This window comes from Notolepis coatsorum, assembly GCF_963971535.1.
Source record: "Notolepis coatsorum genome assembly, chromosome: 9".
NCBI classification, from domain to species: Eukaryota; Metazoa; Chordata; class Actinopteri; order Aulopiformes; family Paralepididae; genus Notolepis; species Notolepis coatsorum.
The window spans coordinates 30,981,911-30,994,133 of NC_140173.1; the positions used below are offsets into that span (position 1 = coordinate 30,981,911).

A 12,223-nucleotide genomic window follows, 5' to 3' on the forward strand; every position below is an offset into this window, starting at 1 on the left:
TGTGTAAGACAGGGTTCTATAATCAAATGTGAAATCTATCTTATTTGTCTGAAAAATATAATATAATATCCCTGTTTTCAACATGGGCGCCGCCATTTTGTTGCTGACGTCATGGCTGACGTCATACCGGGGGTTGGGTGTATACACTCTGGTTAGCTGCCTATATTGAATGGGTCAGTCAGCAAATAAAATGTTGCCTACAAAACAACGGGACCGCGGTGGTTCTGTTTGTATTGCTCCTGGCTGTTCAAACTAATTTTACCATGTGAGAGAGAGGAAAGTTGGTTAATTTCCACAAACTACCAGTGAAAAAAACAGTGTTGTTGACATGTTGGCTCGGGCTGGCTGCACTCAGGCGGCGCGACCAGCCTGTTGGACAGGGAAGGAGGATCTGCAGAGAACACTTCATTGCCTCGGATTATGTTGTTGGGGTGGGATGTTTGTCCAGAAGACCACTAATCAGCTGAAGCCGGACGCGGTTCCCTCGGTCTTCGACAGACAGACCGGCGTTAGCTCTCGGGAGCGATCGCTAGCTAGTTGACACCAGCCGGGGCCCGGCGTTAGCTCTCGCTAGCTAGCGTTAGCAACCGGAGCGTCGCGGAGCATTCAGCCTGCTGGCTACCTAGACCCACTTCAACCAGCGTCGCGGAGCATTCAGCCTGCTGGCTACACAAGCCTGTGTAGCCAGCAGGCTGAATGCTCCGCGACGCTCCGGTTGCTAACGCTAGCTAGCGAGAGCTAACGCCGGGCCCCGGCTGGTGCCAACTAGCTAGCGATCGCTCCCGAGAGCTAACGCCGGTCTGTCTGTCGAAGACCGAGGGAACCGCGTCCGGCTTCAGCTGATTAGTGGTCTTCTGGACAAACATCCCACCCCAACAACATAATCCGAGGCAATGAAGTGTTCTCTGCAGATCCTCCTTCCCTGTCCAACAGGCTGGTCGCGCCGCCTGAGTGCAGCCAGCCCGAGCCAACATGTCAACAACTGTTTTTTTCACTGGTAGTTTGTGGAAATTAACCAACTTTCCTCTCTCTCACATGGTAAAATTAGTTTGAACAGCCAGGAGCAATACAAACAGAACCACCGCGGTCCCGTTGTTTTGTAGGCAACATTTTATTTGCTGACTGACCCATTCAATATAGGCAGCTAACCAGAGTGTATACACCCAACCCCCGGTATGACGTCAGCAACAAAATGGCCGCGCCCATAATGCTAAATGCTTCAGAAATGTACACAACAAATCGTTTTTTCTTAGAAACTGCTTATTTTTATAACGTGACTTCTTCTGTGGCTTATCTAAATACTAATGTGATGCTATGAATATGTATTTATCGCACTGCTTCATTTCCACTTTAACATGATGAATTATACTGACCAGAACAAACAGTATGACTCTGTGACTTGTTTTAACATGATGAATTATACTGACCAGAACAAACTGTACTGTGACTTGTTTTAACATGATGAATTATACTGACCGGAACAAACAGTACTGTGACTTGTTTTAACATGATGAACTATACTGACCAGAACAAACAGCTCTGTGACTTGTTTTAACATGATGAATTATACTGACCAGAACAAACAGTACTGTGACTTGTTTTAACATGATGAATTATACTGACCAGAACAAACAGCTCTGTGACTTGTTTTAACATGATGAATTATACTGACCAGAACAAACTGTACTGTGACTTGTTTTAACATGAATTATACTGACCAGAACAAACAGTACTGTGACTTGTTTTAACATGATGAATTATACTGACCAGAACAAACTGTACTGTGACTTGTTTTAACATGATGAACTATACTGACCAGAACAAACTGTACAGTGACTTGTTTTAACATGATGAACTATACTGACCAGAACACACAGTACTGTGACTTGTTTTAACATGATGAATTATACTGACCAGAACAAACTGTACAGTGACTTGTTTTAACATGATGAATTATACTGACCAGAACAAACAGCTCTGTGACTTGTTTTAACATGATGAATTATACTGACCAGAACTGGTTAGTATAAATGGTGTTGGCTGGACTTGATGGAATTGTAAGACAAACATGTAATTACACGAGCCCGATCCTTTAACCCTTTCACCGCCTCACTACCAAAACGGTTAACCCTTTCACTGCGACAATTCACAGGTTAACCCTTTCACTGCCACACGACAGCCGGTTAACCCTTTCACTGCCACACGACAGAAGGTTAACCCTTTACTATCACACAACCGACCGTTGTGTGATAGTATTTGAGCATTGCCTGAATGTACTTTGAAAACACTGATGTTACTGATATTAGAATATACAGTAAATTGTGCTCTCATTCAATAATATCAATAGTGAATGTGGTGAATTGTAACTGGTATTGACTCATTTTAAGAAATACCGTTCTTAGCCACATTTCTACACCCTCTTAATCTTCTCAAAAAATACTGCTAAACTTGTGGAACAATGCTTATATACAGTTAAGAATGAGTAATTCGCTTTTGGTTAAGAAAATTGTTTGTGAAGCTATTTTTGAAAACAACAAAGGTGAATAATACTGTGTTTTGCTATTTTCTTTTAGAATACTGTTTTAGAGTCTTAATTTAGTTAAGAATATAGGACAGGCATGTATTATGCTTCAGTCTGTATTTTTTCAGTCACTGTAAAATCAAATATTGTGCATATTGTATTGTGTGAGATGACGACTGAATAAACTACTACTACTATATAAATATGTTTGACTGACTACTAGTAGTGTATTGTGGTGCAGTGGTGATTTCATAAGGGGTTGCACTGTGTTTTAATGATGCCACGTGCACGCGCGCTCCCGCGCATACATGTCCCCTCGGCGTGCGCACAGAACAGCTCCGACCAGCATTATGATTATTATGTGCATAAATAGTAGGAAACAGTTTGTATAGGAAATTACTAGTTTAGTTTAGTTTTTGTAAATATTGCCTTGAAATAGAGAAGCTGAAAAAGGTAGCAGGATGTAGCCTTCAATATATAAAGAAATTATATTGTCAACAGATATGGTGGGAAAACAAACAATGTTTTAAATGTAATTGTAGTTACATTGTAGTTACAATTTCTTTAATTGAATTAACTTAAACTAGAAAAGTAAATACAAACTAAATTAACAATGTAACTTACAGTAACAGTCAAGCAAGCCCCCACCAATGTGTACAGTAAGACCTGCTTTATCAAAGCAATTTAATCTATTTAATCAATATTGGCCTTTGTTGGAAATGTTAGCCCTCTGTACAGTACAACACCCGTATCTTCCAGAGGAGGACCGTTTCCTTCTGAAGCACAACTTAAGAAATGTCTCATCCTTCCAGTCGGGACCATTTGTCACATAGTGAGAGGTTCCACAGCTCAGGGCTTGTATTTTGGTTTTGCTCTTCTCATCCTCTTGTTCTCAGCTGAGCGATGGGCTCTCAGCCAAGTTGTGACATATGTTGTTGGATCCCAGAACCTTCTAGGTGGACCGTTTATTTTTATTATTATATATTATATATTATTGTTATGAACATCAAAGTTGCTACCCGTGAAACCATTAACCGTGTGCGGGTTGGGGTGATAATTTGATTCATGGCGCTGAATCCCCTTTCACATTCTCAACAGCTGACGACCTGAGCTATTGTTATGCAAAGACAAGTAGCCAAGTGGGTACTTTGCGAGTCGAGTGAAAGTTGTGGAACGCATTTTTGTGTGCATGTGCGTGCTTCTGCTCAGAAAGGGGGTGGAACGGCGTGCTACCGCGTCCCATGAGCACTGCACCACTGATTGTATTAGTATTATTGTTGTACCCACCCAGTACAGCCTTGGCGGTGCCCTCGTGGAAGGACCAGGCCAGAGAGAGAGCCTCAACAAAACACTCCTGTTTCAACATACAGTCAACACGCTGGGGAGAGAGAGAGAGAGAGAGAGAGAGAGAGAGAGAGAGAGAGAGAGAGAGAGAGAGAGAGAGAGAGAGAGAGAGAGAGAGAGAAAGAGAAAGAGAAAGAGAAAGAGAAAGAGAAAGAGAAAGAGAGGGAGAGGAGAGAGAGAGAGAGAGAGAGAGAGAGAGAGAGAGAGAGAGAGAGAGAGAGAGAGAGAGAGAGAGAGAGAGAGAGAGAGAGAGAGAGAGAGAGAGATTGCATTCATTCATTAAATTTGTTGGACCTTATGGTGTTCTTGTTTTGTTCTTGACTTATTGTGATGTTTCTTCTTGACTTGTTTAAAGAAGACGTGTCCGGCCCATGGGGACATTAACGTGTGTTGTCGGGCCTAACAGATAAATTTGATTTGACACACACACACACACACACACACACACACACACACACACACACACACACACACACACACACACACACACACACACACACACACACACACACACACACACACACACACACACACACACACACACACACACACACACACACACACACACACACACACACACACACACACACACACACACACACACACACACACACACACACACACACACACACACACGATAACTGGAGCAAATGTGTGTCTGCAGTAGGTAGGTCTTCATTAGGCGCAGGCAGCTTTACTCAATAACAACAAAATGTGTGCGTCATTCACAAAGTGCAAATAAGTATCAGAGACACATCTACATTAACAGCTCAGTCACATCTACAGTAGGGCTACACGATTTGGTGAAAGAGTGCAATTGTGATTATTGTGGACAATATTGCGATTACAATATAATAAATAAATGGTGCATGTCTACTTGCTTGGTTATCAAGGAAAATGCAGAGATTACTGATCATTTTCAAATGTTTATTTTTCAACTCAAACATACAAACTCAACCACGTGCAATTTTTATATAAAAATGGGACTGTCAATATTAACATGTAAATATTTTCCCGATTAATTTTAAAATCGTAACAATTAATCACGTTACCCTTTTTGACCCCGGCAGCCTACCATAGTTACTTTGATTTCCTGACAGGGGGCTGGTGACGTGTTTGTTTACATTCATGAATCACATGCACCACAGGGAGAATAGTACCGTGACCAGACATCCCCCGAATGTCTTTAGTTATTTCGTAATAAAAAGTTTCCGAATAACGTTACACAGCTCGAGCTACGCACGCTTTGCTTGCTAACGTTAGATAGCAGTGTTGATGAGAAGGAGCCGTCTGCCTTGGGTCTTATGAAAGGCGCTATATAAAACGAAGTTATTATTATTAAAGATGTTGTTTCAACAAATGTATTCACAAAATGGATTACCATTCAAACGTTATTGAAGACTCCTGTGAACAAGTACGTACAAATTAATACAATACATACCTCTATATAATACAATACGTACCTCTATTTAATACAATACATACCTCTATTTAATACAATACATACCTCTATTTAATACAATACATATCTCTATTTAATACAATACATACCTCCCTCCAGTTCCTCAGTGTCATTATATGAGCCGACTGTGAAAGAGAGAATACCACAGCACTGTTAGAGAACACACACTCTATGAAGAGCAGACTCATAACAATAATTCAGGGCAAACAAGCAGGAAACACTTTCTGATTCACAAAGCCATGCTTCCTCTAAAAACCACTGGGCTTGTTTCCACTACAGAACAGGGCTAGACTGGTTTCAGAACCAACAGGACTAGACTGGTTTCAGAACCAACAGGTCTAGTCTGGTTTCAGAACCAACAGGTCAGGTCTAGTCTGGTTTCAGAACCAACAGGTCAGGTCTATAGTTGGGTCAAGAACCAAAATTCCGTGACCATTCTCTGGCTAAGATGTTTTGATGATTGATTTGACTTCTTTTTGTATTTTATTTTTTTTATTATTTTTTAAACAAACACATAAACAAACATGACAACACACAATAGGATATACAAACACACATATGCTCCAGCTCGTACCCCCCTCTCCCGGACCCCCCATTGGATAATCCAGTGCTTCTCAAACTTTTTCTGTCAGGCCCCCCTTTGGCGGACCAAAATATTTTGGGGCCCCCCCCCCCTCGCCCCAACAAAATAGTCATGAAATGGGCCATGTTTAAATTTATTGAAATAACACCAATATCGTGACCTTTCAAATTGGCCCTATATTTTGTTTTCAGAGCTGTCATGGATGAAAAGCCAGCTTCACACAGATACTGTATGTGGTGCTGAATGGTATCAACACCTTAACTGCTGCATCATGAGATACTTGGTGGGCCATGAGATGAGATACTTGGTACTCAGCACCACACTCTGAAACTAGCTCTCTAGGTGGTATCAGATGAGATTTCAAAGAGTTCTTCCAAGAGTTTGGATGTGTCAGGAAGCTTTGTCTCAATGTTGTCTGTAAAGGTTTTTTTTATCCAGAGTAACTTGGTGATCCTTTTCTGTGTTTTATTAAATAATGATTTTCAGATTTTGAGAAATGGTATTTTCATGTAGAACAGTGCTGCAACAGATAGCACTTTAGTGATAATTTTCTGTAATAAAAAAAAAAAAAAAAAAAAGCTTTTTTTTTTTTTATAAATCTCAAGGCCCCCCCTGTCATGCCTCTGCGCCCCCCCTGGGGGGCGCGCCCCCCACTTTGAGAAACACTGGGATAATCCAACCATTATAACTTGTTCCTAACCAGACACTACCATTATATGCTAGCTTTTATTCTCTCCACCACTTCTAACCACATTGCCATTTTGGATTCATTGAGACCCAAAATTCTTGCTGTAGATATTTCTTGATAAATCACATCGAGATATGTAAGAATCCAGACCTTCCGGCACATATTTTCCGGTTGAAACCATTGTGATGCTATCAGCTTTTTAGCCACTGTGATACCGGATAAAACCAATCTCTTTAGCTGTGGAGGTACTGCATACTCAAAGACATCATTCAGCAGTAATACAGAGGGGTGTACAGGTATATCCAGATTTAAGAGATTTGATAATTGCTGGGTCACTTCTTTCCAAAATATCTTAACTGGTGGGCAGTCCCAGTACATGTGCATAAATGTCCCTTCATTTTGACTTCTATGGACCTTTTATAAAATATTTAGCCCCTGTGTCCCTCCCAAAAATCCCGGCATTTTTTGTCAGATGGCCAAATCCAAAATACCTGCTGACGCCATCTTGAAAAATTTACTTTTGATCCAGAGCACCTAGAATCATGTATGAATACACTTTGTTGTGTAAGTCAACCATGACGATTCCAATTCTGACATCAGTTTGACTCTATGACATAAATTTGACCCAGAAATCCAAGATGGCCACCATCTAGTAGAGCGAAAATTTTACTTTTAATGTCAAAACCAATTTCACCATGGTACTGCTGTACTTTAAACAAACTACCTTCATAAGGATCTCAGCTAAATAATTGATGAATGTACAGTATGACAAGAACTAATTATCCTTCAAAATATGCTCTCTTAAATAGCTGTAACTTGAACAGGTTAACAATGAAACCACTTTAAACATGTCATGATCAGTCCGAATCAGAGCATTCTGCCTCACTAGATTCTGAATCATCAGATTCCAATGAATCACCCCTCCTCCTCCATACATCATCAACTCCCTTCTCATCATCATCCTCCTCACTCTCCTCTTCCTCACTTTCTTCAGCTGGCCCTGGTGCAGGTAGATGTGTTGGGAGAGCAGGTTGTGTGTGGCGGACAGGGCGACAGCGACCACCCACCAGCCATGTCCGAGTGGCGAAGGGTGTCGCTTCAGGGAGGGGTGGCGCACTAGATATGCCAAGTAGTTGGCACGGAGGCAGTGTTGGCATAGGCTATCTGCATCTGGAGGGAGATGGATGAATGATTTGTTCTTCATTCTCTTCCACTTTGTGGCATGGGCCTCAGCCATGGTCTTGTCCATAAATAACATGCATCCCTTCATACAATGGGTTTCACGCTGGCTTGAATATGGAGCAGAGGAAGAGCAAGGCTTATTCTCATACATCTTACAATCAACCGCCCAACAAGTCAGTTGTGAATGACATCATGGAGAAGCTGTCTACCATCATCGCCACTAAGCACATGCACTTCGCGTTCTTAGTGGGAGATCATCCTGTGTACGTCCTCATCACTCTGCTCAAGGCCGAGAACCCAAACAAGTACCATGATGACATTGTACCCTTTCTTGGTCCCTTCCATACACAGTGTGTGATGATGAGCGCTATCTACAAGCGCTACAAGGGGAGTGAGCTAGGAGATGTACTCGTGGCAGGAGGAGTTATTGCATAGGGCTCCGTTGACCGTGCACTGAAAGGCAAGCATTACAAGAGGGAGCTGCGTTGCTTGAGGGTCATCTATGAGGCACTCATGAGTCAGCTGGTAAAGGGGAGGCTCATGCCCAACCTGGCTGATGAGACAAGGGAGAACCTTGAGATTTTGAGAGATATGAGTCTCTCCCAAGAACCCTGTGCAGCTGCACATGTGGCACTGGAGGATGATACTGACCTCGAGAGCCTCATCACCAATTTATTCACCAAGGTGGAGGCCAGTGACATGGCGGACTACTGGAGGGACTTCCTGTCTATGACAGATGCACTCATGCAGAATGTGCATGCAGTACATACCTGCAACTGGGATGAGTATGTCAGCTCTCTGCGTGCCATGCTGCCATGGATGGTAGTGTACGACAACAATAGGTATGGAAGGTGGCTGCCTGACTTCTGGGCAATGCTGACAGCTCTCCCTGCTGATCAGGTCGCCTTCCTTTGTACTGACTTCACTCAGTCCATCACAGGCAACCCCTACTCCAACTTGGCCTGGGACATGTGGATCGAGTGTACAATGAACAAGGGCAGCAAAATGAAGTCTGGCTGGCTCTCCATCCTCCAGAATGAGATCAGCTGCTGGTGCACTCCAGAAATGTGAACAATTTGGCCAAGATCCGGGTGGCTCACAATGCCCTGACCAAAAAAAAAAAGCCAAGAGGAAGCACATAGAATGTGGTCCGAAAAGGATGAGAGAAGATGAGCAGCGCGTGCAGGACCTGGTTGCATGCATGCATGAGTTTGATTCCTTCCCATTTGATCCAGCCTCACCCACCCTCCGCACCCTACAGTCAGCCATGCCTGCCTCCGATGAACTCATCGTGGACTTCAACTCAGCCCATGCTGTGGGAGAGGAAAAGTTGACCAGCTTCTTGCAAGACCGGGTGTTCAGTAAGAAAACCTCCCTCCATGCACCTGTCCCTCTGAGCAAACGCTTGACATTTGCCAAGCGGCCCTGCATGGAGAAGCGCAGGGAGGAACTCAAAGCAAGAGCTGCTGAGATGGAGCGGAGTGCTCTCAAGGCAGTGATCGACCTGGTTGAGGTCAGTCAACTTGTGAATCTCTCAGAGTTGCTGGAACATTGTGTTGTCGAGGAATGTGTGGCCTTATTCAACTCCAACGGCACATATAGGAAGACACAGAAGAGCAAGCTCATTCAGAAGCTCTCTCTCCAATCTGTAGATCTGCAAGAACCCTACACCACTCTTGTCGACATGGGCATGATCTGGAGGATGGCAACCCCATCAGCAGAAGATCGGCAGACACAAGATGGCACCCCATACAAGTGGTTGGACTATGTCCACAAGGTATCATCCATCATCCTTGCCCGCCATGGTGATGCTGACCGTATTTTCTGTGTAAATGACCCGTACGACACAGCATACTCAACTAAAGATGATGAGCGAGACCTGCGGGTACAAGGTAAGGTACATGTCCCCAACACCTACATGAAGCTGGGCGACCCCTTCCCCTCTGCCAGAGAGTTCAAAACACTGCTGTGTAGCATCAGCAACAAGGAGCGGCTACAAAAAGTAACATGCAGCTATCTGAGTGACCTTGTTGCACAGGGTGTAGATACAGAGATCATCTACTCTGTTGGCTCCCACTGCACCAACTTGTCAACCCAGCAACCAATGCAGAACTACAGCTTTGACCAGTCTGAGGCTGACACCATCCTCTTCTCTACTTACACAGTTCTACGTGAGTCAGGCTACAGTGGCCCTGTTGTCATTGATGCAGCCGACACCGATGCCTATGTCACGGCAGCGGCCATCTCTCAACAGCTGCCCGGTATGCTCTGTATCAAGAGAAAGCAGGACCGTCTTCTGCCGTGGCCTGGTTACTGAGGAGATGGCAGATTGTATTGTGCAGCTACACTGTATTACAGGCTGTGATGCCAACTCAGGCTTCTATGGCAAGGGTAAGTCGTCGGTGTATGACAAGGTGGCAAAGAGCCCTGTGGCACGACGGCTGCTCTCGCGGTGTGGAGATAACCTTGACCTTGAGGAAGAGGTGCTGGCGGAGCTGTTCGAGTTCACACAACATTGTTATTTATGGCGACAAGAAGAGTAGCACCATGGCTGAGGCCCATGCCACAAAGTGGAAGAGAATGAAGAACAAATCATTTATCCATCTCCCTCCAGATGCATATAGCCTACGCCAACACTGCCTCCGTGCCAACTACTTGGCATATCTAGTGCACCACCCCTCCCTGAAGCGACACCCTTCGCCACTCGGACATGGCTGGTGGGTGGTCGCTGTCGCCTTGTCCGCCACACACGACCTGCTCTCCCAACACATCTACCTGCACCAGGGCCAGCTGAAGAAAGTGAGGAAGAGGAGAGTGAGGAGGATGATGATGAGAAGGGAGATGATGATGTATGGAGGAGGAGGGGTGATTCATTGGAATCTGATGATTCAGAATCTAGTGAGGCAGAATGCTCTGATTCGGACTGATCATGACATGTTTAAAGTGGTTTCATTGTTAACCTGTTCAAGTTACAGCTATTTAAGAGAGCATATTTTGAAGGATAATTAGTTATCTTGTCATACTGTACATTCATCAATTATTTTGCTGAGATTTTGCTGAAAATTGGTTTTGACATTAAAAGTTACATTTTCGCTCTACTAGATGGTGGCCATCTTGGATTTCTGGGTCAAATTGATGTCATAGAGTCAAACTGATGTCAGAATTGGAATCGTCATGGTTAACTTACACAAAAAAGTGTATTCATACATGATTCTAGGTGCTCTGGATCAAAAGTTAATTTTTCAAGATGGCGTCAGCAGGTATTTTGGATTTGGCCATCTGACAAAAAATGCCGGGATTTTTGGGAGGGACCCGGGGGCTAAATATTTGATAAAAGGTCCATAGAAGTCAAATCAATCATCAAAACATCTTAGCCAGAGAATGGTCACGGAATTTTGGTTCTTGACCCAACTACTAGTCTGGTTTCAGAACCAACAGGTCTAGTCTGGTTTCAGAACCAACAGGTCAGGTCTAGTCTGGTTTCAGAACCAACAGGTCTAGTCCGGTTTCAGAACCAGGGCTAGTCTGGTTTCCATTACAGAACCTAACAGGACTAGTCTGGTTTCCATTATAGAACCTAACAGGACTAGTCTGGTTTCCATTACAGAACCTAACAGGGCTCGTCTGGTTGCTGGTCAGGTATGAGAATCCACAGGTTATAACAATTTTCAATAAACGACTGAAAATATATCTTTCCTCCTACATGTTTCATCAACTATTTGTTTCACGTTAGCTTACCCAATCTTGTTATTATTATTATTTTTTTTTTTATTGATCTTTTCCCCCCTCCTTTTTCCTCCGTTTTTCTCCCATCCCAATGCTAGTCGTTATAGACGGGGTCAATTTTCAGAAAATCATAACCCTGAAGGCATTTCGTGTTTATTTTTGGTACACAACATTTCTAGGGGTATAAAGGGGTGCTGAATCCAAATCTGCTGTATACCAAGCTCAAAAATGTCAAATAAGGCCACAAAATTGAGAAATCCAACATGGCCGCCAGCGCCAGGCTGAAATCTATTTAAGTGCATATCTTTTTGACTAAACAAGGTAGAAACATGAATGAAATGTGTTTTTATATGTTTGCATACATGAGGAATTTAAAATCATATCCTGATTTTAGATCAGTTGTGAAAATGTTGCTTGAAACTCATATTTATAGCAGAAACTGTGGTCGTTATTGATGCATAACTCATCAACCAAATAAGAAAGAAAAGCAGGATGATCCCAGGCCATGGATTTATTCATCAAACTCTTTTCTCTTGATTTTTTTTAATCAACATGTCATTTATGCAAATTAGATAGTCCTTAATATGCGTACAGTAGCTTAGGTACAGTAATTTATTGTCAGTCATCAATCGTATTCAGGCAGGTGTCGCAGGTGTCTTGCAGTTGCATGATTCATCCAATGCCACTTTTCCAGAATAGAATAGAATAGATTATAAT

At 43.1% G+C, this 12,223-nt stretch overlaps 1 protein-coding gene across 1 annotated transcript in view; it reads right to left on the reverse strand.

Annotated features, from left to right (window-relative positions):
* Positions 1–12,223, reverse strand: part of vps8 (VPS8 subunit of CORVET complex) — a 197,320-nt gene that overhangs the window by 114,442 nt on the left and 70,655 nt on the right. Inside the window, 2 exon segments of the mRNA XM_084321817.1 lie at positions 3,809–3,899; positions 5,417–5,452. Of these exon segments, the coding sequence (XP_084177943.1) occupies positions 3,809–3,899; positions 5,417–5,452 (127 nt within the window).